Raw genomic sequence first — 27949 nt, 5'->3', positions numbered from 1 at the left:
GTTTCTATCCCTGACGGAAAGGAATTAGGTGTGACTTATCGGCAGTTGTGTCATTGAATGGGGTAGCAAAGGCTGGAGTCCAAGAGCTGTAGGCGAATGAGCTACAAAAACAGAAATATTTACTGGTCAGCTTCAGAGGCAGAAGAAGATTATAAGCTAGTAAATCGCCTCGGGCAGTAACAGTTCACTGGTCCCAACCACGGCAGCACGCTCCGTTTTCCCTAGCCCAGCATTCACACTCCCCCACCTTACACCACTGCTCTGGGGAGAAGCAAGCTCAGGCCACACGTGCGGCTCAGAGTCTGGTTCTCCCAACGCCTTCACAGTCTCTCCTAATCACAAATATGAGCCAAAGCTGTTGACTTGCTGGGTCATAAGACACGCAATGACTGAAACGTACTTTTGACCACCAGCCCCCCCCTGCCCCGCGTTACTGTGAGGGAAGCTTAAGTTTTCAGTGAAGTTGCTGGACTGAGAATACCACAGTCCTTGGGGTAAGAGTCAGGGAGCGGGTGGCCAACAGTTTTCATTAAAATTACATATTGTTAAAAACGTGGCACAGCTGTTTAAAAAAGTGTTTGATTTCTTATTACTAGTATCCATAGTTTGGAGGAAGCACAAAAAGTGGTCTTCATACCCAGACCTTCAGCTATGCTCTTACAGTGAAGGGCTACTGCTTGAAGAGGCACACTTCTTAATGAGGTGTGGATAGCAGGTACAGTATTAAGATATTCTATAAAGAATACTACAAATTAAAAATCCATTAAGTTTCTTTAATCGGTACTCGGTAAACTGTTCTTGCTACAGTCAATAATGACTTTACTGGGACATGCAAAGTTCTTATACCTACCATCCATATAGCTGTGTAGAGCAGTTAACATAGTCCCATCCTGGGGTACGTACGCAGAGTATGCCATTTCTTCTAACATGGGTGGAGACAGCCTGGAGGGCTGAACTGCTGTGACAGGAGCAGTAGATGAATGATTAGGACTAACATGTTTCTTATGGCGTGCTCTGCAATTCTGAAACCACACCTGAAAAGGGGGGAAAATTTACATCATGTTGATAGATTGCATTCTGTTTCAACATTAGCATAACAAAAACCTCACAGTTCTAGCTTCAGCTGAATTCGGTTAGTTAGCCGGGCCTTTAACATAACGCTGGCAGTCCAAATGAAGAAGTACGCATTCTAAGCCTACATGGTGCCTCAAACACACGTTGTCCGGTCAGGACAGCTTCTGCAGCGCCCAGCAGCCCACAGAGGACAGGCAGGGCAGAGGCTGCACAGCTCCCGGGGCAGGCGTCCCGCCAGGCCGAGCAACAGCGCCCGCAGCCCCGCACCGCTGCTTAGGCTGCTGCCCCCCAGCACACCATGGGACACAGCCATCTCCGTGCCTGAACACTGCTGACAGCGGAGCAGGTTTTGCACAGGATACCCTTTTTCCTTTTCACAGGAGAAGTGCGCAAGCTTCCACTTTTTTAAGGCTTGATCGCAGCTGCCAGATACCTCGTTTCTAGAGAGACACTGTCAATCTTCCAGGCTAGAATGAGCCAAGCAGACTTATTTTTATTTATATAAACATATAAATGTATAATTTATGTTATATAAAAATTCATATTTATGTATAAAAAGAGCATGCATATGATGTTTGCCGAGAGGCACCTTCAAGCAAAGATTCTGTGTTTCTCTCAGTTTTGGATGGCATGGGTACCTATTTTAACTCTGCTCTCTAGAACAGGTCACTCTATATTCACTTACTCATCATGTGTCATACCCACAAGCCATTTTCAAAAAGAGCGCAGGTCTCAAGAACAGGCTATTAAAGTCAGAAATGTATATTTAGCAGAGGGACAGTTTCTATTCTATTTAGGCCACGAAGTTTCTTCCTGGAAGATTATTAATCCTCCACACAAAGCGCAAGAGGAATACAGCAAGTTTTCCAAACTAACATGTTTGTTCTAGACCTATTCCTGACTAAGGATGTTGTCTGAAGTTATGTTAAAACTGCCAGATTAGATCTTTTTCCATCTCAGAATAACTACATGGAGAAAATTGTTGTTAAGCATTTCCAAGGGATGAGTACCAGACTTCGTTAGACAAGTAACTTAGCACAGTTACCTGTATAACACGCCTGCTCAAGCCTGTTCTTTCTGCCAGTTTCTGAAGCGTTTGTGCATCTGGATTGTTGTCCTGAGCAAACTGTGCTTGCATAACCTGAAAAGGCAAGATAAGAGATTGCATTTTTTTGTGTGCAGTCCTGAGAGCAGCGTTAGAGACTCCTCTCAGACCGTGGCCCTACTCCTTGCCTGTTTTTAGGAAACTGTTGCAATCGCTAGTCCCCAGACAGTCCCCAATACACTAAGGAAAAGAAAAAATCCCCCAAAGCCAAAATACAAGCCCGAGACATTTACCCGAAATGAATTCTGCTTGGCAGTAGTAGAAAACGGAGGAGGTGCTCTGTTATGATTGCATTAAGAGGACTGTGGGAGACAATTCCCTGCAAAGCAATTCAAACATGCTTGATAAACAGAACGTCTATAGCAGCCGACCACAGCGCACAGCGTAAGGAAGGAATGAGCTTTGATCCACCTCTCTGGACTTGCCAGTCACTATTCTGCATCTTGCATTGTATGGAGCAACTTAACCCTCTTTTCAGCTGCATGGAGGACACAGGCAACTGGGAAGCACTTTGTGGCTCATTTACCTTTAACGGACTGGAGGAACACGGAGGGTCCCCTTGTCTGACCTGCACTATGTCATTGTTTGGTTACACTCATCATTTTAGAGAAAACTGACGTGAGCACTTGTCATTAGGATATGAATTACATTTTTTGAGGAAGTAGATGTCAACCTGGCCTGAATCCTGAACAGTTTTAGAGCCTGTAAGAGTTTACCTTATTTAAGGAAGTAAGGCTTCATGGATTTCTGCAGGGTATCTTCAGCAACTTAGTAAACTGTAGTTTCTCATTTCTGGATTTTGTCCCTTGATGGTCTCCAAATTTTGCCTGGCTTCATATCTTTGAAGGTTCAGACTACTTCTCTCCACATTCAGAAACATCAAAACTATTTACTTTCCTACTGTTTCATACAAAGACATCAAAAAGCGCGGACATCCTATTGTTTAAGTACTTCACGAGGTGTGTTACTACATGCTGCCACTCTGACGGTCACTTTTCCCTCTGAAGCTTCTCTTGCTGGAAGCAAAGGCTTATACCAGCATCAAGGGCAGGTACAGAGACATGCACTGGGCAGACAGCAAGTGTCATTAAATAACAAGGGGCCCTGAGATCTCAAACACCTGCTGAAGTAGGTTACAATCTATTTAAAAGAGCAGAAGAGGGGAACATGGAAGTTTCATTGGTCAGGGTTTCTTCCTGTTTGCTGTCACAGTTCCTACTCTGATGGCTGGGCCTGTATCTCCTGTTCAGCTACTGCTGGAAAAGAAAGCCCCCTTTCGCAGAAGTTCGAGGTTGTCCAGAGCCCTTGCCCTGTGCCCTTGTCATATTATTGCTAACACGCTTGCTTTGTATTAGCAACACACTCTGCCTCCAGTCCTGGCTGAAATAGCAAACCAAGCCTTGAGCAGCCACATGCCACGTTATATAACACCGCTTAAATGCCTCACGTGCGTTATTACACCTCAACTTTAGTTTTTCTCAGCTGCTTTCACCACGAACAAGACAACGCCAGGCCAACAAAACAGAACTCAGACTGCAACAGTAGAAAATGAATGGTGTGGTGGCCACGTGTGACCAGAAATTCAAGGACGTGTTCTAAACTGAAAGCAGGGATGCGTAGCTAGGATTAGGCAGAAAGCCGCAGCTTCCTTCCCAGTACAGGTTGAAGCCTCTAAATCTGGTCTCACCACTACCCCTTTCACAGGGAGCCGGCCCTAGGCGTGGTGTTTCTCCCTAGAAAGCTAATTTAAGCGGAATGGTGATCCACAGGGTGAAATAACTCATATTTGAGGCAGTCCAGAGCTAACTCTTGTCAAGGCAGCAACAAGACAAGAAGCCTTGGAAGCAGAGCAGATGCAGGCAATCCCCCCCTCCCTTTTCAGGGCAGGCTTGACCCTACAGGAGGGGTTTTGATTTGGTACTTCCAGACTTCCTAGCTCCCACCTCCCTTAGTCCTGACCATGGAAAGGAAGTGGCTGAGCTAGTAGAAAGGCATATTGGAAAAACATACTTCAGTCACGCGTGTTCAAGAACAAATTGGACAGTACAAGAATTGCTGCCAAGTACTTCAAATGCACTTTCCCTGTATTTCACCCCACCCAGCTCTAGAAAAAAAAAAGTGGTGCTTTTCCCCCTAAAAGACACAGCATTAAAAATGTCTTGAAATATGACACCAAGACTATAATGACTTTAGTATATTTAACAGGCAAAGCTCAAAGACACTTTGAGGAAATCAGCACGTGAAGCATTTTGGAAGGGCTGGGAAAAGGAGAAGAGAAAGAAGGAAGGTGAAGATGAGTCCCTGTTGATAGTCTCTCTTCCTAGTGTAAGGAAGTATAGCCAAGACTACAACATACGTTCTAAAAAGCAACTATTGAGGAGAACCACCTTGGGAAGGAAAAGGGCAATCAAGAAATAAATGCGCAACTATTCCCCGTCTTCTCTATAAACCAAAGCAAAACAAAAAACAGTCATTGATGGGAGTCAACCTGTGTTCACGCGTATAGGAACAGGAACCCACGATGCCTACCTGTTTTGAGAACGCAATCTTTCGCAGCCCTTATTGCGCGTTACAACAAAATTCAAACTTCCATCCTGTTAACGTCTTGAAGTCATATACAGTACCCATCTTTAGTACAGCTCTTCACATTACATAATTCTAAAAATATTTTGTCTTTATTATGTGTAGCGATGTAAATGCCTGATTAAATAGATTTCATCGAGCAATCAAAATAGAACAACCTTTTTGTTTCCACTCTGCAGAATTACTGGCTGCCCCCAGGGAAATAAAAAGCTTGAAGAGTAACTATTCAATATTAAACTGCTGAAGCTAACAAACAATTCCAGAAACATGCTGTGTCTTGATAGTTTATGACATAGTTTAAAGCATGCAAGCTTTTCCTTTCCCCCCATATGCATCCGATTTCCTATCAGTTCAGCACCTATGTCCTGCATAAACCTGAAGTATGCAAGTTTTTAGCACTGCCTCTACCTGGAGTTGATCTGCTGTGAAGCTGGTCCGAGCTCTTTTTGCTGGTTTTGGATGATTAACATCTTGTTCTGTTAGCAACGCTCCTTCCACACTAATTCCATTACCTGCAGCATTAAAAAAGAAAACAACACTATCTGCTAAACATTCAAAACGATGTTATTTCTAAGTCAGACTGTCCTCCAACAATAACCAACTGCACTTGGCCAGCTGAATTTCAACTTTAAAAAAGCCATATTCTGTTCAAAGTTAAATTGATCTGGCACCATTACCCCCCAACTGACTCCCTTGCAAGCGAGGGGAGGAATAGATCCAGCATGATATTTTATCAACTAGGTATGCTCTTGCTTTGTTTTCCTTAGGATAGAAAACAAGTTATACAAACTTACAAAAAATTAAAACATCAAATAAGGTGCAAATTATTTTAATTCAAGAACCTGTGCTTCCAGCCTTAGGAAAGCTAGGTAATTACCTCTTAATAAGGAAGATGAAGTAAAACCCAACAATTTAATTAAAACTAAACCACAAACATAGTTCTTAACAAAAGCAGTATGTTACCATTTTCAACTTCTCTCTTCAGATTGTCCAACATGCAGTCGTAATGTACTCTACAAAGAACTTTCTCTTCGACCAAAGCAAACTCCTCCCCAGTAGAAAGCTGTCTTTTGCAGGAGAAGCACGCAAAGCATGCCAAGTGGTACACGTTTCCCTTAGCCCTTCGGACCCAGTCAGTAGAATGAATGTGCCTCCCGCAGCGGGAACAGCGGGTGCCGTACCGCCTGCAAAGAGAACAGCAAGAGGAGGGTGAAGGCACAGGCACCAACCCTCTCAGGCAAAAGGGTGACTCCGGGAGGGTTAGAGGATGTGGCAGCGCAGCCGCGACCGGCAGCAAGGAGGCTGACCGCAAGGGCTGAAGGGACAGCATAATTGCGGGTTTGCTGCAACAAAATCAGCAAGTTTGCATCCCATAGCTTAAGGCAAGACCACTACTCAACTACAGAAGTTAGTATGTTCGCAGAGGCAAAGAGTAAAATTGAAACATCTGAACTGCTACGTGAATTCGCAACTCTTCATCTTTCCTTTTATAAAGATAATTACTCTTCAAAAAGCTGTGAGTGGGAGATGGAAACAGCTGACTGTGTTCAAAATTCTCCCAATTATTCGAAATATTTCACATTACTCTAATGGTAGTCTGAATTATTGTATTTAGCTGCACCATCCCTCACTAATCATTCAGTCTCCTTCAGCAGAAGAAGGGGGAAAACCTGTATCTTCATAGTTATTTCCCTAATTACAATCACATTATGATTTTAAAAGAAATTCAAATATCTGCAAGCATTTACATTACTACAGTAGAATATTTCTCTTTGAAGAGGAAACTAGCCACCAAGATATGTTGATTATACAGATAAGAATTTGTCCTGAAAAATCTTTGCAGACTTGTAAGATCTTTTTTTGAAGTCCCACAAAAAATTTGTTTTTCCAGAAGTTCACGGTATTCAGCCTGCCCCCTCCCTCTTTCAGTGTCAAAACTGACTAGCTGGACATAATCCATTCATTACTCAGGTGAGAACGCCATAAATAGTTTGGGCTGGGGAGGTAGTAGCAATCACACCAAAATTAACAGCAAGATTTTTTTGCTACTTTCTGGACCAAAGATTTCGTATCATGAGTACTTTCAACACCAGCGCAAATAAATAGTATTCTTCCTTACAGGATTAGACCTTAATCTTGAAGAACGCTTCAGGTTCTAAATCAAATTGATCACAGAAAGGTGTAACTGCTGAAAGTATCTTTTAAAGATCATGGGATTTATTCTGGATTGGTTTTGTGGTTCTGTGTGATACCCCAAGTCTCATACCAGTGGAGTGCTAGTCCAAACAGAGTATCATCTCAACTCTACCTCGTATTCTCCATCGGCATTACCTAAGGATGATTCTTTGCACAGACGATAGCTTTACAACCTTGCTGTGGCAGGGACTCTGACTTACTTTTCCCCGCCCGTGCATACAGAAGTAAATTACTGTATAAATGCAGTAGCTATGCATAACAATGGAGGGGCAAAGGGGGAGACTTAGTAGGCAGTTACATTAGACAGACTTGGGGTTTCCCAAGTCCCTCTGCAAGCAATGTCAGAGTTGAACTACTGAAAATAAACCTAGCAAATAAAATCCAAAGAGCCTAAATGTGCATTTTAGTCGCAGCTTAAGTGAAAAGTAACAAGCAAGTGTAACATGTTATCTAATACAATTATTTTAAAAATTACCTGAAATAATCAAGTTTGCAGAAGATATCTTTATCTTTGATGTAACAGCTGGTATGCCTTCCTAGAGACGTTCTGCAAACGCTGCATGAGAGACAGCGCACATGCCAGCAGAGGTCGTTTACCTGCAAAAACACAAGAGGAAAATACCCCTCAATGTTTCTGCTACCAATATTATATTTCATATTTACAAAAGCTATTTTATCCATCCATACAGACAAAGCCAAAAATTACGCGTACCATGATTCACGGAAAATTTATCTTCAAGGCAAAACATTTTTCCTATAGAACTGCATGCATATTAAGGGTTAATTGACTTGATGGAGGTCTTCAGAATAAGCTTTCATGGTTTTGTAATTAAAAGCACCAGAAGAGGAAGCGAGAGATTCAAGTTCCACGTAGGTATTTTGTGCCCAGTTCTGTTCTCATAGCATTAGAGTAACAGAGCAAGTTTTGGCCTCACATGACCTTGGGAAGGCAGCTAACTTACATACTTTTATTTCCCAGCCTGTAAAAAGTCCTGCCTAACAAAGAACAAACTTCGCAAAGTGATTTTAAATTTTAAAATGAGAGTATTGAAGGGGAAAAAAAAAAAAGTCTGTCAAATAGAAACACACCACGAACCGCATCTTTATTTGCCAGGTTTCTGTTAAAGCAAAGTTAGTGAACAGAATGCGAGTTTCAAAATATCAGCAGTTGTTTTAACAGCAAATTCAACAGTTCTTTAACATGTAATATCCATAGTGAAACTAGACGTAGTCATGGAAAGCAGCAGGAGTCAGCAGTTTTGGAAACTCACATATAATTTTTGGGCAAATAAATGGAGTGCAATTATATTCATTTCTTCTTTCCTATAAAGAGAACTCTCTGCCATGCAGGCATTGTGCATCACGCATCAGCTAAATAAATAATTTGAAACCCCAAGACTACCAGTGACCATAAAAATTAAGTAATAACCCTCTGGGTAATCCCATGCTGCATAGGAGAAATTCTATAAACGAAACAATGACTAAGTTTCGATTTCTTTTTTTTTCCCCCCGAGCCAATTTATCATCTCATACCAAACAGCCCATATATTGCCTATGGCAAAGCACCAGTTTTGAGATAATCCAGGACGTGCCTTTCATCAGAACACTGCCACACAAGCCACAGAGAAAGCGAGGTATTGACTCCGACGCTCACGCTGGAATCACCCACTTCAGTCATTCTTCAGGTTATAACATCACAGTTTGCAGTTGCCCAACGCTCGCCCAGCTACGATCCTTGTTGGCAGCCACCTTCCCGTACACTGACAAATTTACACCGCAATATAATGTGAAGCTGTCGATAACGGCTGTCACCAAATGGATCCTCCCCAGCATTTCTTACAGCGGCCGCACTGCAGGCAGGCGCAGGGCAGCGGCCCTGGGGCCAGATGGGCCTGCTCAGCCGTCCCCCCGTGCGACGGCAACCTCCGCAGGGGCCCACGCCAGGAGCCCGGCGCAGGCGAGAGGAGCCTGCACGCTGGCAGGCTGCTGGCGCACAGCGCTCCAACGCGTGAGCTGGCATCCCAGCCACACAAAGCTCACCTTGCTGCCTCTGCGTTGGAGACTAATGCTCTTCCACAGAAGAGGACCTTGATAGCTTTGATGGTAGCCCACCTACATTCTTACTTACTCGTTTACAGGGCTGAAGGTGGAAGACATACTGCCGATGATAAGCAAGATACCAGTTCACCAGCAGAGATTCCTTTCTCTCTCTGCCTATGCAGGAAGCAGTAACAGCTAATTTAAACTTAAGGCTAAATCATGTAAAGGTCTTTTGCTCTGAGCCATGTTATCCCAGTTGTTCAGGCAGGAGACAGCAGCGATCAGTAAACGAGCCACCAAAATGGCACTAGAGCTCGTGGGGCTGGAACCGAGCTCCGGTTAGCTCTGCTCCCAGCCCTACCGCACCATCCCTGTGCCAGCCCAGCCTGTTGCGAAGGTGGCTGGGATCTACTAGAACAAAAGGTGTACAGCAGCTCCCCCACACCTGCGCCTACCCTATTTTAAACGAACACCAACCCCGCATCCGTGTTCCTTTGACCTCCTCACCCCAACTGAGAGCTAAGCAAATGATCTAACAACAACATTGAGATGCTTTCAGCAGGGTTACCGACTTTCACTTCGCAGGATACGCAATGGCTTTATTTAAGCTGCATCTAATGGAGTCAACTGACTTCTGGCACGGTTGTCTAAATCTCGCTTTCAGAAGGAGAGAGGGCAAAAGTCTGGTCCGGGATCGTTTTAATGGCTGTACTACAGTAGGAAAATAGCCATCCTCCCAACCACATTAACACTTTATGTTTAAAGTCACATGGGTTTGTTTGTTTTTAAATGATCTTGCTCAGGACTTACTAGCCCCGAACGTTCAGACTAGCAAAACTCCTCTGCGGTCACACAGCTCTTTTCCTTCACAGACATTACTGGCGCCCTTTTACAGGAAAAAACTTATTTCTACTTTTCCCCAAGAGGCACTTTTTGCTTTGAGATTCACGATACCGCCCCGGAAGACTTGTCTTAGCCGGTAACAAACGGGCCACCGCTTAAGCGGGAGCGCAAGGCACGGGAAGGAAGCGAGCCTCGTTCCGACCCACCAGTTTTCCTCCCCGCTCCCTCCCACGGCCCGTCAGAGCGCGCAGCCCCACGCAGGGACGCGCTCCCCAAGACGCAAGCCAGCCGCCCCGTTCTCCTCCGAGGCCCGAGCCGCACGGACGAGCACGCAACCGGCTCCGTTCCGGCGGTAGCCGCGCTGGTGCCGGCGCGCCGCTTCGGCCGGACAGGGGAGCGAGCCGCCGCCGCGGCACAGACGCCGACAGCCCGAGCGGCAGCGGCGCGGGAGAGCGGCCCGGGAGGGCGCGAGCGCCCGCGGAGCGCGGCTCGGTGGGGCTCGCCCGGCGCCGCCGACGGCCGCCCCGGCGGGCGCTCCCGCGGGCCGCCCGGGCGCCAGCCGCGGCGCCGGGCGGACGGCGCCGGGCGAGCGGGCCGGGCCCCGCGGCCTCGGCGCGGCGGCGGCAGGGCCCCCGTGCCACGTCGGTGGGGAGCCGCGGCCGCACCGGCCCTGCCGTCCGAGGGCAGGCGGCCCCCCCGGGCCGGGCGGGCGCGCTTACCTTCAGCAGGTACTTGTCCACGATCTCCAGGCCGCAGCTGCTGCACACGCACTTGCTGGGGGCGCAGCCGGAGCCCGAGGCCATGGACCGCGGCGAGGAGGAGGGCGACAGGGCGGCGGAGGAAGAGCAGGAGTCCTCGTCGGCCGCTGCGGGGCTGGCCTGCGGGGGAGCGCACGGGAGAGCGCGGTCAGCGCCCGGCCCCGCCGGCTGCCGCCAGCCTCGCCCGGGAGAGGCGGGGAGCTCCGCGCCCGCCCGGCCCGCCGGCACCTGCGGGGCCCCGCCGGGGCGAGTCGCGGCGGCAGCCGGCGACTCCCCGCGCGGCCGAGCGGCGGGGCCGCGGGACTCGAGCGGGGAGCGGCGGCACGGCGAAGCGGCAGGAGCGGCCGCCGCCCCGCACCGAGCACCGGCACGGCGCTCGCCCCGCGCCGCCCCCTCCCCGCGCACCTTCTCCGAGGGGCCGCCGAGCGCGGGCAGGTCCTTGTCCTCCAGCCTGCAGACGAACATCGGGTCGCTCTTCCAATACATGGCACTGCCCTACCGCATACCAGCTCCGGGCGGGCGGCGGGGGCGCGGCGAGGCGGCTCCGGGGACCCCGCGCCAGGTCTCTGCTCTCCGCGCCTGCAGGAAAAAAGTTTTGTTTTCGAGGGGGTGGGCCCCGCCGCGCGGAGACCTGCCTCGCTGGCCTCCCCTCCTGCGCAGAACCCGCCTTCTGAGCATGGCGGCACCCTTATCTCCGCCAGCGGGCCCGCGCCGGGTTCTGTGCGGGGGGGGGGGGGGGGAACCCCGCAGCAGCAGCAGCAGCAACAACAAAAAAACGGCAACGAAAAAAACCGGAGGATCCCCCCCCGGTTTGTCTTCATCGTTCGCCACGGCTTCCCCCCGCCGCCCCAGTCTAAACAAGGGTTCGGGTTACATCTCTCCCCTCGCGAGGGAGCCCGGCACGACGGAAAGCGGGAGTGCGCGCAAGCGGGAGAGGTTTTTCCATACTGCTGGAAGCCCGAGGCCGAGCGCGCTCCTGTAGCGTAAGCTCACAGCTCCTAAGTCCGCCTTACTGCTGCTTGCTGGCGGCCCCGAGGTCCCGTGATAAAACCTTGCTCGTTAAGCTAAACCAGGAGCATCTGGGCTGCCCAAGGGCCGGGCCGTTGCTCCGGTTCTGAAATCGCGCCTGAAAGAGCACGGGTGCTGCTGACCGACCCCGGCGTCTTGGGGCGCGCCGTGGGGCGGGGTGCCGGGAGCCGGCCGGCCGCAGCTCCCCGGAGAGCAGGCAGCCCCTGCCAGCGGAGCGGGGCCGCCGGCTCCTGACACGCTTCTTCCACGCTCACAAACCTTGCCCGCAGAGTTCCCTCAAGCCAAATACCGCTGGTGTTCTCGGGACATGTCAGGAGAATAAAGCGACAGCTTGTCCATCGCAGGTGAGGTGAATAACCGGGGTGTCTGCTTCCCTGCACGTATTTAACTAGCCAGGTGGTTTTAATTAAACTTGTCGTTATGTTTCCATCTTTCCCCCCTCTCTTTGTTTCAGCTCCGCCTGACGATAGATGCAAGACATGTTGCAGAGCCTCAGTAAAGCAAACTGAGAGCATCCCCCCTTCGCTTAGAAATACAAGGAGCCTGATAAAAGGGAATCCTGCTTTTGAGCAGCTGTATGAAAGGAGAAGCTCCGTATTCTTCTCCCCCTAAAAATCATGATCGTTGTTTCAAATACCAGGGCCCGATTCTGCGGGACCGTAACTCAACGAACGCGTGGCGGTGCCGAGCCCCGGTAAATGCGGGACGTTCCCCAGTCCCTCACTCGTTTGTCCAGCGCTAAAACTGATCTATCCCTGGACAGAATCTCGCTTAAATTTAGTCCTAATGTCCCTGACAGCCGCTGCCACGGCGAGGCAGGTAGTGGTTTGGGTTTTTTTCTGGCCGCGACGAGGCTCAGGGCAGCACGACGGACAGCCGGCTCAGCCGCGGCACGGCACGGCACGGCACGGCACGGCGGGCAGAGCGGGGGCAGCGGGCCGGAGCCCCGAGCGGCCCCGCGGCGGCGGGCGGACGCGGGACACGGCCGTCCCCCGGACGCCCCGGCCCGGAGGCGGCTTTCGGGCGTCTCCCCGGCGGGCCCGGGGCTGCCCGCGCCGCCCCCGGCCCGGACCCTCTCCCCGGCGGCCCGCGCCGTCGGAGCGCGGCCGAGCAGCCCGGCGGGGCGAGGTCCCGCAGAGCCCGGGCCCGTCGGCGCGCTGCCCGCGGGGCCACCCGCCCCGGGGGGCGACGGGCTGCCGCCCCGCGGAGCGCCGCGCCCCCGGAGCCCCGCGTCAACCGCCCCTCGCCGCCGCGCCGCGGGGCAAAGCGGGGCGCGCACCGGGGCCCCCCGCTCCCGGCCCGGGGACCGCGCACCGGGGTCTTCCCTCGCGTGTCTGCTCCCCGCCCGCAGTGGGGTGGCACGGGCCGTCGCCCGCCGAGTGGTCGAGCGGCGAGTGTCCAAGGCCACGCGTGGGCGCGGCCCCGTGGGCTCCGGCGGGGAGGCGCGCGCGTCCGCGTCCCGCGGAGAGCTCGGCCCGGAGCCGCATCCAGCACGGAGCCCGCCGGGAGTCCCTCTCCTGCGCTCCGCGCGGATCTCCCCGTCCGTGACCGTCAGCGGTCCGACATGAGAGCTATCGTCTGACCTGGGCGGCACGACAGAAAACGAGCGCCTGATGGGGGGCCTCCAAGGAGAGGTGCCGTGGAGGCAACGGGGGCCAGAGCCGCCGGGAGGAGAGCCCTTGGTAAGCCCGGGGTGCGACGAGACCGTTGCACGGCCGGGAGCAGCGTCGGGTTTGTTGCGCGTCGGTCCTGTTTCCGCGCTGTCAACGAGTTAGTTCAGGGCGGTCGTGCGCGCTTCCCGGAGGGCTGCGTGTTAGATTTCTACGGAGTAACTCCCTTTCTGTGTGCATACACCTTTTCTCTCTGACAAATACAGCAGTAGGAGCCAACAAAGTCAATCCGCGCGCTATTCCCCACGGCGATTGTGAACGTGCAGCGGTAACTCATAAACCGGGTGGTGGAGGAAAAACAGCATAGGGGAGATTTCTCCCCGCTTCTTAGAATTTTCGGAGCCGGCTCCGCCAGCGGCGGACAGCCGCGGATGCACCGGCGCCCGGGGACAGGCGGCCCCCCCGGCCGGCTAGGGCCCCACGCCGCTGGCGCCCCGCCACCGCCCCCGCCGCCCCCGCCGTCCCCTCCGCTCCCTGCCTCGGCTGGGGCCGCGGCACCGGGGTCGCCCCTGGGAGTCCCGCCGCCCCCCGCCGCGGCCGTGCGCTCCCTGCGGCGGAGGCTCCGCGGCGCAGCCGCCCGCCCCGAGGCTCCGGGGAAGCGCCCGCGCGGTGCCAGGGTCTCCGCGGCGGCGGAGCGGGGGGCACGCTGCGGGGGTACGGGGCTCGGCGGGCCTCGTCCGGGGCCTCCCCGGGAGCTGCGCGGAGCCGTGGGCCGGGTCGGCGGCCCCGGGGGCGCGGGAGGCGCGGAGGGGCGGGAGGACAAGGCGCCCCGAGAACCGGCGCGGAGACCGTCAGGTAGCAGAGCCGGGTTATTGCTATGGCCGGGGGTGCTTCGCAAGAGGTGAGGGGTTTTGCCGAGCTTATCGGAGAGGCTTTATTTTCGAGAAGAGGTCAGAAACGCCTCAGTGTGTGCAGGGTGGACGTGGGAAGTGCACGCGCTTGGCTATCCGGGCTCCACCCGTGCTTCGCCTGTGCGCTTTAACCACCTCTCTCTCCAAAGGGCAGTTTAAATTTCCTCGGTCCAGTTACACGCCCTCGATATTTTAGTGAGTATTCCCAGCACCCTTTGTTCGCAGAGATGAAAACACGCAGACAGGCAGGCTTTAGAGACTTTCCGAGTTCTGCGCGCCGCCGCCTCCCTGCTGCTGTCTCCGTGCACACCGGAGGGATGCGCGGCTTCAGCCCCGCCGCTCCTCGCCCCGCGGGCTCCGCGCTTGGGGCGCCGGGCCCTGCGGAAGGACCCCGCGGCGGGGGGTTCCTCGGCGGCCCTCTCAGCGGGGAGAGACGGGAGGGAAGGGGAACGTGCCGGGGGGCAGGCAGTCCGCCGCGGCCGGGCCGGGCAGGGTGACCCCGGCCTGGTGCTGTCGAGGCTGCGAGCGGAGCGGGGGGCTCCCGCGGGACCCTCCGACGGGGGGACTGCCTCTGGTTCTGATTCCTCTCTCTCACACGTAATGCAAGGATGTGTGTGGGTGGGAGTGCTAATCAGTTGCGCATAGGAGAGATCTCTTAAATATTTGACGGTAAGGCACAGCACGAAGGAAATACCGAACGCGGAGAGTTAGGGTCGTTTTAACGAGAGGGTGTTGGCATACAGGCTTCTTAACCAAAGGCTGCACCCTAGTGCAAGTGCTGTGCGGCTGGACGTTTCTCTCCGGAGGCTGCTCTAGCGAAACTGGTGCTCCTGTTAAAACACGGTCCGCTGAGGAATTAAAAACGGCATCGTGGTCGGCTCACGAAAGACGGGCACCGAGACCAGGGCCGCGGTGAGCCGGGCCGCCCGGCCCCGGCTGGCCCCGTCGGGCACGGCCGCGGTCGCTGCGCCCAGCACCGGCGGCTTCCTCAGCGCCGTGCCCTGCCCGGCCGTGCCCGCGGAGGACGGCGAGCGGCGACCCCCCTCCGCGCCCGAGCCCCCTCCGCGCCCCCGCTAACGCCGCGCTCTCGGCGCTGCCGGCGGGGGGACGCGGCGGGGCGAGCGCTTCGCCCGCCTGGCTTCGCCCGGCTGCCGGGGGCAGCGCGGACCCGGCAGCGGGGCTGTCCCCGCCGCCCGCCCCCCCCCGCGGCGGGGCGGCTCTCCCGGGCGCTCCCCCCGGGCGGCCCCGGCCGGGGCCCCGCCGCCCGCCCCGCCTCCCTTTCCCGCTGTCCGCCCGGCGGCGTCCGGGCCCCGCGCGGGTGGGAGAGCGGCTGCCGCCCGCCTCAGCGGACGCCTGCCCTCGCCGCGCAGCCTCACCGCCCCGCTCGCTCGCGGGCCTCCGGCTCTCCGTGCTCCCGAGGGAGGCCCGGGCGAGGCAGGGCGGAGGGCCCGCGGGCAGGCGGCTCCCGCTCCGCGCGGCTCGCTCCGTGTGTAACCGCGGGGCCGTGTGGTCACCTCCTTCGCCAGCAGCTGCCCGGCGGGAGGAGAGCCTGACAGCCACTGCGGGACAAGGCTCACCCCCGGGCAGGCTCCCCTCTCCTGCCTCAGCCGTCTTCTCACACGTACTTTGGTGTTTGCACACCTGCCAGCATCCAGAGGTTTTCCATCTGTGGACCGCAGCGTCCGGGGCTGTGGGGCCTCCGTGGGCTGCGGAAGACGGGCAAGGAAGTCACGACAGAGCTCTCGGGCTTACTCTGTCAGTTTGCACCCCCACTGGCTCCAGCCACTGGTGAAAGCTGCCGGGTTTGGACTTAGCCCTGAATTCTTGGCTCTGGGCTGGTTTAACGAGAAGTAAACGAACCCGGTCTCTTACCAGTGACTTGTTGTCCAAACCAGTGCAATGCACTTTTCTTGGGCCGGGCTGGCTGTCTCCGCTTTGTGGGTCCAGGATCTTCCAGAGCTGCACGCATGTGGCTTTTGTTCATGGCTGTTCCAGCGTGGGGCTCTGTGTTGCTTAATTGTGAGTGACCAGATCAGTCAAAGGGAAAAGTTTCTATTTCCTAATCGGATTCCTGAGCCAGTGGTTCCCCCACCAACATCCAGAACTTGATGCAATTTGCCCCCCCCCCCCCCCCAGTAAAAAAGCTGGGGGCTGGGACGGGGAGGCAGAGGGCAAGAAGGGAGTTAGTGGGACGCAGCCCTGCATCTTTTTAGAGCACTGGCCCTGGCACTGCGGGAGGAAGTGCAGGGAGTGATTTCGGCACCCCAGTGTGTAACTGCAGTAATTTTGCTTCATTTACTTACATCTACTTATTTCACCTCTTGTCCCTGCACTACGAACAGGCTATCTGGATGAAACCGTGCGTGTTCAAATTACGCGTTGCCCTGAAACGGCGGTGAACACTTTCTCTAGAAGTTGACTTTTAAGCATCAGCGCTAATTGTGCCACGCTGTCGTTCAGTTAGGGAAAGCGCTGGGGACAGCGGAAATTAAAGCAGCGATCAAATTATGTAAAAGAGCATTTTGCCCTTCACGCACTGGAGGGCAAAACCAAAATGGAAACCATCGTGGGTTGTTTATAAATACATGGCTACAAAGCTCGCTGCACGTTTTCAGTTGTAAGGATGTCCTGTTTTCTGTGAGCACGGTAACTCCGTGCTGAAGGGCCTGAAAGGTTCCCCTGAGCTATCATATCTGCCCGCTTAATTCCTTTCACTTCTGTTTACGCGATGAATAAACACTACCCTGGCAGGAGAGCTGGGCCGTCAAATGGAAACGCGTGTGCCGGGGGAGGAGGGGGCCCGCCGGAGCCGCAGCAGCTCCCAAGATTTTCGGCTCCTTGGGCCGCCGCCGCCGCGGACAGGGACGCTTTCTTCCCCGCGCACCCCTGCGGGGGGCGTACAGCGGGACCCCCCGCCCTGGACGGGCTTTGGCGACGCATCCGAGGGGCCCCGCGGGGGGGCGGTCTCTGCCCCCCCCCCCCGCAGGCTGCCCGGCTGCTCCCATCCCCGCTCCGCTGGGGCCGGGCCCGCCGGCGGCCGTGGCCACCGGGGTGAGCCCGGCTGGGGTAGGGGTCGGCGTGCCACCGACGGCCGGGCGCACCGGCGGCTCTTCGCAGTGGCGGCGAGGCCCGGGAGGGCGGTCTGCGCCGGGACCCCGGGCAGGCGTTGTGGAAACCCTAAACCCTCCCGGCTCCCCGCGAGGAGCCTGTTTCGCCCGGGCCCCACTTCTGGTGGGGCCCGAGGCCCGCCCCGGGGGGGGCGCGGTCGGCGTGGCCACGGTGCTGCGCGCGTCCTCCGCGCCCTGCAGTCCGCCGGGCACCGTCAGCCGACCCGCACTGCCCCGCACGGCCCCGCACTGCCTCCCTCCCGGCGTGCCGCTCCTCCCGCGCCGGGTTCGCACTCCCCCCGGTCCCTCAGGCCGCCCCGGGACGCCCTCGGGCTGCCGGCCGGCCCGTGACCGCGGGCGGGACGAGCGGCAGAGGCCAGCCCCGCTCCGGCCGCCGTGGCCGCCGGTGCCGCCGGGGAAGCGGCGCTGGAAGGAGGGAGGCGGCAGAGAAAGACACGCGGAGAGGAGACGGCTGAGGCGGGACTCAACGACCGCCCGAGAGCGAGCGACCGGCCAGCGGCACCGGGCGGGGCGGGCCTTCCGGGGCTCCTCCGCCGGCCAGGGCCGCCGCGGGCTGCGGGCCCGGGACGGGGCCTCCGTCCGACCCGGCCGCGCCGGCACCCGCCGCGGCTCGACGGGCGGCTCCGCCAGCCGCCGCTGCGGCCACCGCAGGGACGGCCCCGGCGCTGGGGGCTGCGCTGGGGGACGGCCCCCGCCGGGCCGGGCAGCCGCGGGTCCGGGGCGACAGGCGCGGGGCTGCAGCCGGTTCCGGCGAGGGCCGCCCGGCGGGGTCCCGCGCACCGTCCACCGGCGGACGGCTCGCCTCTCGCCCCACTGGTAACGGCCCCCCGGAGAGAGGCGGGTTACCGGCGGCCAAGGCAAATGACAGGCGGCAGGCGGGGCCAGCACCACCGGCCAGCGGGGCTCCTCGCAGGAGCGGACCTGCCGAGCGCGCGGCTGCCTTCGCCTTCTCGGGGACCCCCTCCTCCGAGCCATGCCTCTGAGCGCCCAGCACGGCTCGGGGCAGGCGTAGCAGCCACCGCTTTTGTCGAATGAAACTCCCCTCCCCCGCAGCAGGGCAGACGCTTTTCAGAGGAAAAGCATATTCGCTGCCTTGGGATCAAATCCCGCCTCTTTCCGATGTCCAAGGCCACGCTCTGGTAAGCAGAGTGCGTGATGTGGTCCTCAGTCCTGGCTCCTCGTACTGATGCCATGCACTGAGCACGCCATAGCCTTGGAAACGGGCTTTTGCTTGAAATTCATGCAGGGATTTCTAAGTGGCTGGATTTCAGTTTTTCAGAGCTCAGCTGCAGACATGTTCAGGGGACTCAAGCAGTGCTCTCCTCAAGTAGTGCTTAGCCTGCTGAAAATCAGGAATCGAGGAGGTGTACTACCTCTGTCACTTCCATCCTTCTGTCTCCCTAACCGCTAGTCGCTGTTGAACGTTTTGGCTGTTACGCAGAGATATGAATGACTTTGTTTGCCATGTGGTTAAGGTAGTGACACTTCTAAGAGCACGTCACAATGAGTACCTCATTGCACACTCAGTGGCGGGACTTTCTTTTGGCATATTGGTATGAAAGACTGTTCTTTGTGATGTGAATTGAAGGGCAGATTCACTCTGTTTCAAGACGTAAGCTCGCAAAGCCTTTCCCAGCTAATTTATGACTTTGCATGTCGATACAATGTTCAGCATGTGTATTAAAATGAAAATGTCCGGTAAAAACTGAGCACATTTGGGAGTACCTAGCTAGAGATGTTTTGTTTACTAAGTGGACAAGTTGGGAAGGGAGCTCATGAAAAAAGGTGATTCATTCATACCAGACCTGAAAACCACAGCGAGCCTCCAGAAACAAGATCCCGGTTTGCTGCCCACCGGTTACAATCGCCAAAATACTTGCATGTGTCTGCAAGTAGGGAATCAAGATTTACAATTTTGTGACTGGTGTCTACAAAGCGCTACTGTAATTCTCTGAAATAAAATACATTGCTTTTGAAAGTGCAGAGGCTGCAGGTGTTCAGTGTAGTGTTTTAAGCAGAAATAAGGAATCTTACTCCTCTTCGTGTTTATAATTTTTACACTGATATGGCTACATTAATTCTTGACTGACACTCATAGAACTAAGTGGGGAAATTTTACCTGGTGCCAGAGTGATGTTGCTCTAGAGGAGAATGAAGTGCCTAGAGAGCATGATGTCTACTTCTGTTGAGTTTAGTGCTTGAAAACCGTCCAGTACTTCTGGGCAGGGGATGAGATAGGGGAAATGTCTTGTCAGTTTAACGCAACTCCTTTCATCTACCTGCTTGTTCCAAGCAGTTTTCTGAGATTAACTAATCTGTTCACACATGAAAGCACACTGGTCAGGATTTAAAATGCATCTTTGACCTGTGAGCACTCTGCGGCTTTAGGAAAAAGCATTGTACCTTGGCTGTAACTGTTGGGGATCTGGATCCAGTCCTATTCGTCCTGTGGTCAGCAGCACCCCTGGCTATTGTGTCTCTGCTTTTGAAGGGCAGCAAAGAAGGGTTTAGTAAAAAAAAAAAAAAAAGAAAAAAGTAACAGAAGAGATTGATTACTTAAACAAGACATTAAACAGCTGAAATGTACTGGTTGCACATATAGGAGAAGTCTTGTTCACCTCGCTGCTCTACACAAAACTGCTTGTCCCCTTTGCGGGCCCCAAGAGCTGTTGTACTCTCTGTATGATACTCTCAATACTCTTTATACTCCACAGCAAAAGTCTGACAGAAGATTAATTTTTTTACTGGTGATCTAATGATAATCTTCTGTTCATTGCTTCAGCTTGGGATTGCAAGGAGAAGAGAGTGACAGAGGGAATCACTGGAGATTTTTAAGGCAACTCTTTCTTTTAATCTGTGCAAACAAACATTCAAAAATGAGTCAGCTCTGGATGGTTACCTAGAAAAACCTTTACGAAAAGCAGCACTTCACCATCTAATGTTTTGCTGTTCCTTAGTACTATCTGAATGAGGATGCTTGAACAGGAGAAAAAATATTTATCTAATTCTCGGGGAGAGAGAGTCTAATGGGATGAAAGAAGACTTAGAATTCAATGGAGCACTGACTTGCCATCAGGGTTATACAGACTATAATATTGATGCTATTTTACTCCTGTGTTATAAATACCCAAACATTTAGATTGTCAGCAACCAGCCCCTGATGGCATCGAGAGGCAGGTTTACAAAATGAAGAATCCAATGGGCCTGTGCTCAGCACACCATGCCAGAGGGCCACGAAACTGCAGACTTCATATTGCCCTGCTCCAAACCACTGAAGGGCTCCCAGTATGTGCAGCCCAGTTGGGCAGGAGTCCATGATTTTGGCAAGTGGAAAGATGACTCCCTGAAAGCCTGCCTGCCTTGTGCCCATCACAGCGGTAGCTGCGCTGTCATTAAGGTCTGTTTGGTTTTGCCTCCTACACGGCTGCAGAGTGGGAGACACGACCCCTCTCTGTCTTGTTTTATTGTTTATACTCTGCAGTGATTTTTGCTATATTTCCGTGTCTACTTTTCACTGTTATTCTGGGAACCTGCATTTTCTTGTAAGAAAAAATCATAGAGAGTTCAGAAATGGAAATTACATTTGTCCTGTCTTTGCTGCATTCCAATTGATGTATCTGCAGATCATGCCAGTGTTTTGGGGGGATTTTCATGCTGGTGGCTGATCATACCCCACGTTCTCACGGAGGAACAGTCCAGGATGTTCGATGCTGTTTTATGTCTGAATGTTGGTGTTAAATGGGATATGCAGGATCTCATAGCAAGTATCTCCAACAGCTAAATCTCTGCAGAGGGACAAGAGGAAAACATATGGATTCTATTCAGTGCTAGAAGCTATGAATGTACTATTCAGCTATGATACGTATGACTAGATGGCGTATACAAGAAGAATGAAGTCTGACCAGACAGCTATTACATCTAAAGACCAAAGAAAGTGTTGTTATAGTGAAGGACTCCTTCCCATAATGAATGAATAGTGAAAGTCAGTTTAGAATGATGACTGGTGCAGCAGATACATGAAATGGTCAAATGTGCAGTGCCTGTCTAACCACAAATAAGTCTTCTGGAACAGACAGAGGTACTTAGCTAGGACTCATCCCTGCAGTAAGATGGTGACTGGTCTGGTCTATGGCAATGCTTCTTGAGTGGACACAGAGTTCACCAACAGGCTTGCCAAACTGACAGACAAGGTACCTTCCTCGCTGCCTGCTGCCCTGTGCATAGTTAAGAGCTCTCCCTGCAATGTTTCTTCATTTATGCTGTTGTTGGCCATCTGAAGAATTTGAGGTTAATGTTGGCTGCATCTCTGGTGCATCCCAGTGGAACAACATTTGCTCTCTGGTGCTCAGCTACCAGGCTGGCTGAAGATCAGCAGCTATGTGGCAGATCCCCTTTCTTGGACTTCTCACGTGTGCTGCATGCAGCTGCAGCTCTCGTCAGGCTCCGGGAGCAGCCCTGCAGTGTGGGCTCCTGTGTGCTTGCTCAGGGTGAGAGGCTTGTCCATCCATGCAGGGGAGAAGTCTGGGCACCACTTGGAGAAAAGTGAGATGAGAGGAGAGACCCAAGGTGGTGGGAGAGCAGCTGGACCATCCAACAACTCCTCTGCTTCATGCTCCGTTTCTTTTCTGCTTTGTGGTAGGGTTATGACTTCTAGGCCAGGACTTACCCCATGACTCTGGCAACAGGCATAGGTGGGACTTGTGTACATCAGTGGGCAAGTAGCTACAGTGTCCTCTGTGTGTCCAGAGGTGGGCTAATTTGGAAGACCTAACAAGGATTAATAGCCTGCCGACCTCTAGTTGTCACGTGCACGTGATATCGCGTGTGCTGGGAAGACCTATGCCGAGGGTCAGCCATCTGGTGCTGTCACATCACCTGCAGCTCAGGCGTGACCGTTGCAGTGGGGGTGCGCGTACCTCCTCTGCATGGCTGCTCGCACCGCAGTCCTGTCCTTCCCGCACAGCTGCAGTGCCCTCTGGTACAGCGGCAAGCTTCAGCTCTTCGCCGATAGGCACCCCTCACTGCAGCGCTGTACTCAACACCAGCAGCCCAGCCTTGCTGCACCACCACTGCTCTGCACACACAGTACTCCTGTTTGCCTTTTGCTGGTGTCTCCTGAGTGAGTGTTTTGAGACCCTCCTCAAATGGGGGCTGTGGGCCGTGTGTCTGATTGTTCCCTGGGCACGTGCAATGCCTTAGGTGGAGAGGTAAGTCTGGGTTCTATGTGGGTGCTTAAAAATGAACAAAGCAGGCTGCCCTGGAGTGAGGTGCCCTGCAGAAGTGTCAGTACCAAACAAGAGGGAGATGTCAGCACAGGTCAGCAAAGCGTTTCTATGTTTCTTCTTTTAAACAAGCGTCAGACCTTCCTCATCCTTAGCCTAATGTCTTTCTGTATATTGTACATTGTAGTTAAAGTTTCCTTGCACTAATTATTCTAAATAGCAGATCCCATGTAATCATCTGTGCACAGTCCTGATATTGCTGAGCAAGTTCCTAACCAGAAATCCTAAGAGGCAGTGAAAGTATTTACCTTGGGGTCAGTGGGGACTGTGTGCTCTATACCTCTCTCAGCTCACACCAAATAAAAAGCTTTGTTTTCTTTTGTTTTTATCTAGATGTAACAATTCATGATTAGGATTTAAAGAGAGGACTTAAATTGACTTAATTGTGTTTTGTGTACTTCTTATTTAATACTGCAAGCAAAATAAATCAGAATGGGATTAATTAATTTTAATTTGTTGTTGTTACTAATTATATGCTTAAGGCCTCAAATACGATAATATTTTTATTTGAGTAGAAAAAAAAAATGTTTTAAAATAGGTATGGAGGAGAAATAGAATTTATTCTCAGGATCAGTCTTAAGAAATAACGTCACATATATTCCTGGATCCTGCTTTTTCTGCAGTTCATATCACTAAAGTAGTTCTGCTCAGTGCAACAGGAGCATCCCTTCTTTCTAGCTCTGCTATCTTTCAGGGTTTGTAGAGATGCTATGATAAGTAGACTGTTTTTACTATAAGTGAAAATTAGAACCAAGTATATTTTCACCAGTTTGATTTGGCAAATGGACTTGTTTTTATCCACTCTGTGTAAGCACCAGTTGCATTTTGGTAATAGGACCAGTTAACGTAGGGCAGCCTGCTCTGCAAGTGCATCTTCACAGTTTCACTGACCACAACATCTCTCATTTTGTCACAGGGGATGAGGCAGGTGATTCCTTCTGCCTCGCTTTCGGAGAACAGTTACACACTGGCAACAGAAAGTTCATAGTTTTGAAGATCAGTTGAGATCAGATGCTCCCACAAAGTGTATTCATTAGGGTTTGTGTCAGTCTTTAGCAAGGTACACATTAAGACGTGGAAGGAGGCTCCATTCAGCTTGGTCCAGCGGAGAGAAGAGGTCTTGTCTTTTCCAGGATCACCTGAAGCACTGTCCTCCTACGCTGAGAGCCCATGGGCCATATTCTTGCAGGATTTGTCTGTTCACGACCTTCTTTCTATAGTTTTAGATGTGAGGTAATATCCAGGCAAAAGCACAAGCTTGTGGATCTGATGCAAAGTGCTTTAAAGATCACGATCAGGAATGAAGAAGGAAACAGAATTAGACGAGCTCAGTGATGAACAGAAGCAATGCTTTAAATATGTTCTGGCCCGCATATATATGCTTCCTTCTATTTAAATTCCCAGATCAAACCAGTTATTTTAGGGAAGCATTGGAAGAGTAATGGATCCAGTTAAGGGGTGTAAGATTTTCCTCTGCAAATGGGATACTGGAGGAAGGGGTTATTTCAAGGTTGTATGGGTACAGTTCGCAATACTAATAAACAGTCCCAGGGATAAATCATGTAAACACACATGCATCTAAGAGTAGGTTTCATAGTCAGTTTTCCACTGCCTATTCAGTGCTCTGCCCTGCGATCTGAAACCGTGGATTCCAGCAGCAGTGTCTCTGTGCCTCACGTACGAGTTCCACAATCTGCAACGTGCATCTGAAAAAATGTAATTTAGGCCTCGGCCAGCCTGACATTAGGCTTACCCTGCTCAGGGTGAGGACAATGAATCTATTAACTTTGACAGGGACAGGCCTGGGCCCACTGCCATGGGCACAGGACATTATCTGAACTAACAGGTCCCTGCCGAGATAGCTCGCAGTGCTTCCAATGGCGGTTTCTGCCGTCTCAGTCACTTGCCTCATATGTGGGTATATGGTGATGGGAGGTTTAGCACAATATCCAGTTCCAGAGTTTTGCATGGAAAATGTGCTCTAATACCCAAGACACGTTGCAGTCGGATTTTCAGAGGTGCTGCACGCTGCCCTGCCTGCGTGCCGGCGAGCCCAGCGCCTCTGCTTGCGGGGAGGCATGCTGGGCGGCCGCTCCTGGCCGCCGGAGCCGGGGCGGCCGGGGAGGGGTTCTGGGGGTGGCTGGAGCTGGGGGTGCTGACTCTCGTGGCGGGGCACAAGCACCACATGCTTGCACGCTATTTTTTCCTGGGCTACTCGTGTGTGTAAGGCAGCAGAGAGCCAGAGGGTGGCCCATGGATGGACTGGCTCCTTTCACAAAGAAAAACGGGCTGTGTAATACTGCAGTATGGATCTGTATACATGCTGCTTTTACAGTGTGTATGTGTATACCTGTTTTGCAGAGAAATGATGCCTGTTTTACTTGGCTAGGCGGAACTAAGCCTCTGGGATATTTTGAGGCTTTTTGACTTACTCTGCACACAGCAGACCAGTTTTGAGTTAAATCATCCCTCCCAGACTGGAGTCACAGTGATTCAATTTACTGCATTTTCAGGTAGTTCATACTCCTCTTAATTTTGTCTTTAATTTCTAAGAAAGGCCACCTTAGACAAGTGGTTTAGTTCATATAATGCGTTACTTACACTTTTGGATGCAAAAGCTACTAGCATATTTCGTCATGACAAGTGTAGAAGTTCTGTGTTTAAAAATCAAATTGCAGCACTGTCCATGTAACAATCCTGTGATCATTACTCTGTCAAAGTGCCCACTGCCTTCAGTCTGAATAATGACCACAAGACTGGTCTTCTCTGTGCAGATTTTAAGTTTCTCATGGAAGTATGCATGTACACAGATGAAATAAATACATATGTTTGTCTGCAAAGGAATGGTGCACTGACATTTCAGATATGCGGAGTGAAAGAGTATAGTCCATAAATGTAGGTAAATGCTTCAAAGTGCAGCAATGCAGGTACAGAACTTTCAATTTTGTAGTGAAGTTTATGATTTCAGCCTTTTGTTCTGGAACAGATTATTTTTTTTCTTCTATATTTCCTGTGATCTCAAATTCTAAAAAAAAATAATAAGTGAACAGTCCGATTAACAAAATCAAAACAATTTATTGAAATGTTGATCTTCCATTTTACAGTTTATTGGACAACATTAATTTCAAAACCTGAAAAAAAAAAAGGTAGAAATATAATGCCTTGTTTTACTGGAAATGCTTTCTCTTCATCTTTATTTTAAAACTAACGTTCCTCAAAAGTGACATAATTTCCCCCGGATTGTTTCACTTCTGACAAGCTGGTGTTTTCTGAGGTACATGTGTCCATCAGAAATTTTCTGACTGGTGCTGGTGTAAAGTCATAATCAGTTTTTGTTTCGAGACGAGGCCCAATTTCTTTAACCAGTTAGTTGAATTTTGCCTGTGTCAAGTTCCATGTATGAATCTTTCTCTAAACATGGGTGGGATCCAGCCGTGATGTGGAGGAAGGCGTGGGATGGCTTTGCTGATGCAGGAGAGGAGCTGTGGCCAAGATGCTGTCCCCAGTAAATCGCCGCCTTGGCAGAAGGCCAGGTCAGAGCTGCATGCCAGCTGGGCTACCACCCGCACTGTCAAAGTGGAGACATGCACTTAAAAAAAATTATCGTATATTTTCAAGCTAACTGCTTCTGGAAGGATTAGCAGATTAAATGCCAGTCATCCTAGCTTTATCTAATTTCAGCTGTTGTACCGTCAAAATATTTTCCTATAAAATATCAGGGATCAGGGTGCATTGTTTCTGAAATCAAGGGTGTTTTTCTATCGAGTTGAGTAGGCTAAGCTTTGCTGCTGTGCTATGGGCTCAGAAGAGGAGGAACTCGCACATTTTCTCCAACTCTGTTACCAATGTGCAGAAAAGCAACTGCATCAGCAGCAGCCTAGAAGTCAGAGAGCATGTGTGGGACAAACTGTTGAACACTGTGGTGTGCGTGGTTTATCAGGGTAGAAGCAGCTGGTGGTTGCAGGGCTGGCAGGGCTGGCAACGCCACTGGTGCCCGGGGAGCATGGGCGGCTCATCCGATGGGCAGCCCCATGTCATGGTGCTCCCTCCTGCCTGTGCCACAAGGGACTTGCCCCAGACCTGCAGATACATGAAAGAGGGGAGAGCTGGGTGCTAAATCTGCATATACCTCAGGTGCCTTGCCTGAATAACGGTGTTTATTTTTGGCAAACGATGCCGCCCTTTGAAGAGCTGTTGAAGACTATTCCACCACTGCCCATAGAGTACTTGCAAAGACTCAGCTTCAAGGCATTATTGGTCTTGATCCAAAGCCAATGGAAATATCTGCATTACATTTAACAGCCTCTGGAACAAGCACTTACGGAAATGTAATGTCTTATTTATTGGCTTGCTTGATACGAGAGTGCCAACAAAGGAAAGTTGTTCAAATGCCTCCAAATTACTGGCTCTTGAGCATCAATCTGCCACCTCCCCCTCCTTTTTTTTTTTTGGGGGGGGGGTGGTGGTGGTGGTGTGCTTTTTGGAAGGACTTTTCAAGTTTTGACTCGAAAGTGAGAAGTCAGGCTTTAAGAACTAACATATATCAAAGAAAGAATCCCCGAGAGCTTTCAATCTGTGTGCCATGAAAGATGCTCCCCCACTCAGACAAGCTCAGCCTACGGTCCTCCTTCCTGCAGAAAGAGCCCCTCAGACCTTAATGAGTTTAGTCTGCAGGATTTCCTCTTCCGGTGACATTATCAGAAGAAATTACCCTGTACCATTACCTGTGGCCAATGAAGGTTGACAGGCCTCCCCCTGCTCTCCTCTCCTGGTCTGTGTGTGACTCCCCGAGACAGGAAAGTATTGTCTGGACTTGACCCTTTGAAGTTTCCCTCACCTCCACCTACCAGCTCGCTGCAATTTCAGCACTGTGGCCCCCTGTCCTGTGTGCTTGGAGGCTGCGGATGCTGCCGTGGTTATTACAGCTGGGTGCTATGGATGCATGTGGGGGGCCTGCTCTGTGGGAGCCTGGGGGGGGGAGCTCGCAGGGGGTCCCCAGCATCCCTCCTGCCCAGCCCTGGGGGGCCGGGGCTGGCCTGTGGCCCACCGAGGAGGGGTGCGGATCTGCAAACTGAGAAGGCTGAAGGGATGCAGTGCAATTATTTCTCAGGCGATGCTTAACTTCAAAGATGTTTAAAGAAAGGAAAACATATTGGAAAAGAAGGGTCACTCCAGTGGTAATAAATGAACATCTTAGCAAAGTGCCAGACTGAGGCTCTCATGGTTGTTCCCACTGATTTCCTGCTCACCAGCTAGTGCCCAAACCTGGCTGAGGGGGGTCCTGGCGCTTGTCCTCCTGCTGCCCACCACCACCAGCCTCCTCTTCCTGGTCCTGGCCTGGACCCTGAGTGCTGGGCAGAGCTGGGCACAGGGCGGGTGCAGGGTGCGAG

General features: G+C 52.4%; 1 protein-coding gene across 1 annotated transcript; it reads right to left on the bottom strand.

Annotated features, from left to right (window-relative positions):
- Positions 1-24: 24 nt before the first annotated feature.
- LHX8 (LIM homeobox 8) lies at positions 25-11085 on the bottom strand. The gene is made up of 8 exons (XM_059822203.1): positions 11005-11085; positions 10561-10719; positions 7434-7555; positions 5726-5946; positions 5171-5274; positions 2120-2215; positions 851-1034; positions 25-101 (listed from the first exon to the last, which is right to left on the bottom strand). Exons 1-8 carry the CDS (start codon positions 11083-11085, stop codon positions 25-27), a joined length of 1044 nt encoding a protein of 347 aa, XP_059678186.1.
- Between the last annotated feature and the right edge of the window lie 16864 nt (positions 11086-27949).

This window comes from Gavia stellata, chromosome 10 (assembly GCF_030936135.1).
Source record: "Gavia stellata isolate bGavSte3 chromosome 10, bGavSte3.hap2, whole genome shotgun sequence".
Lineage (NCBI taxonomy): Eukaryota > Metazoa > Chordata > Aves > Gaviiformes > Gaviidae > Gavia > Gavia stellata.
Note: the sequence above shows the minus strand (reverse complement) of the source record. Positions and strands in the feature narration are given on the sequence as shown.

Excerpts from the sequence above, each read along its gene's own strand:
- LHX8 (XM_059822203.1), bottom strand. The coding sequence starts at position 11,085 with ATGTATTGGAAGAGCGACCCGATGTTCGTCTGCAGGCTGGAGGACAAG. Across the intron at positions 10,720-11,004 it reads TCGGCGGCCCCTCGGAGAAG|GCCAGCCCCGCAGCGGCCGA; the intron begins GTGCGCGGGGAG and ends GCTCCCCCGCAG. Across the intron at positions 1,035-2,119 it reads TGAGCAGGCGTGTTATACAG|GTGTGGTTTCAGAATTGCAG; the intron begins GTAACTGTGCTA and ends CCCCCTTTTCAG.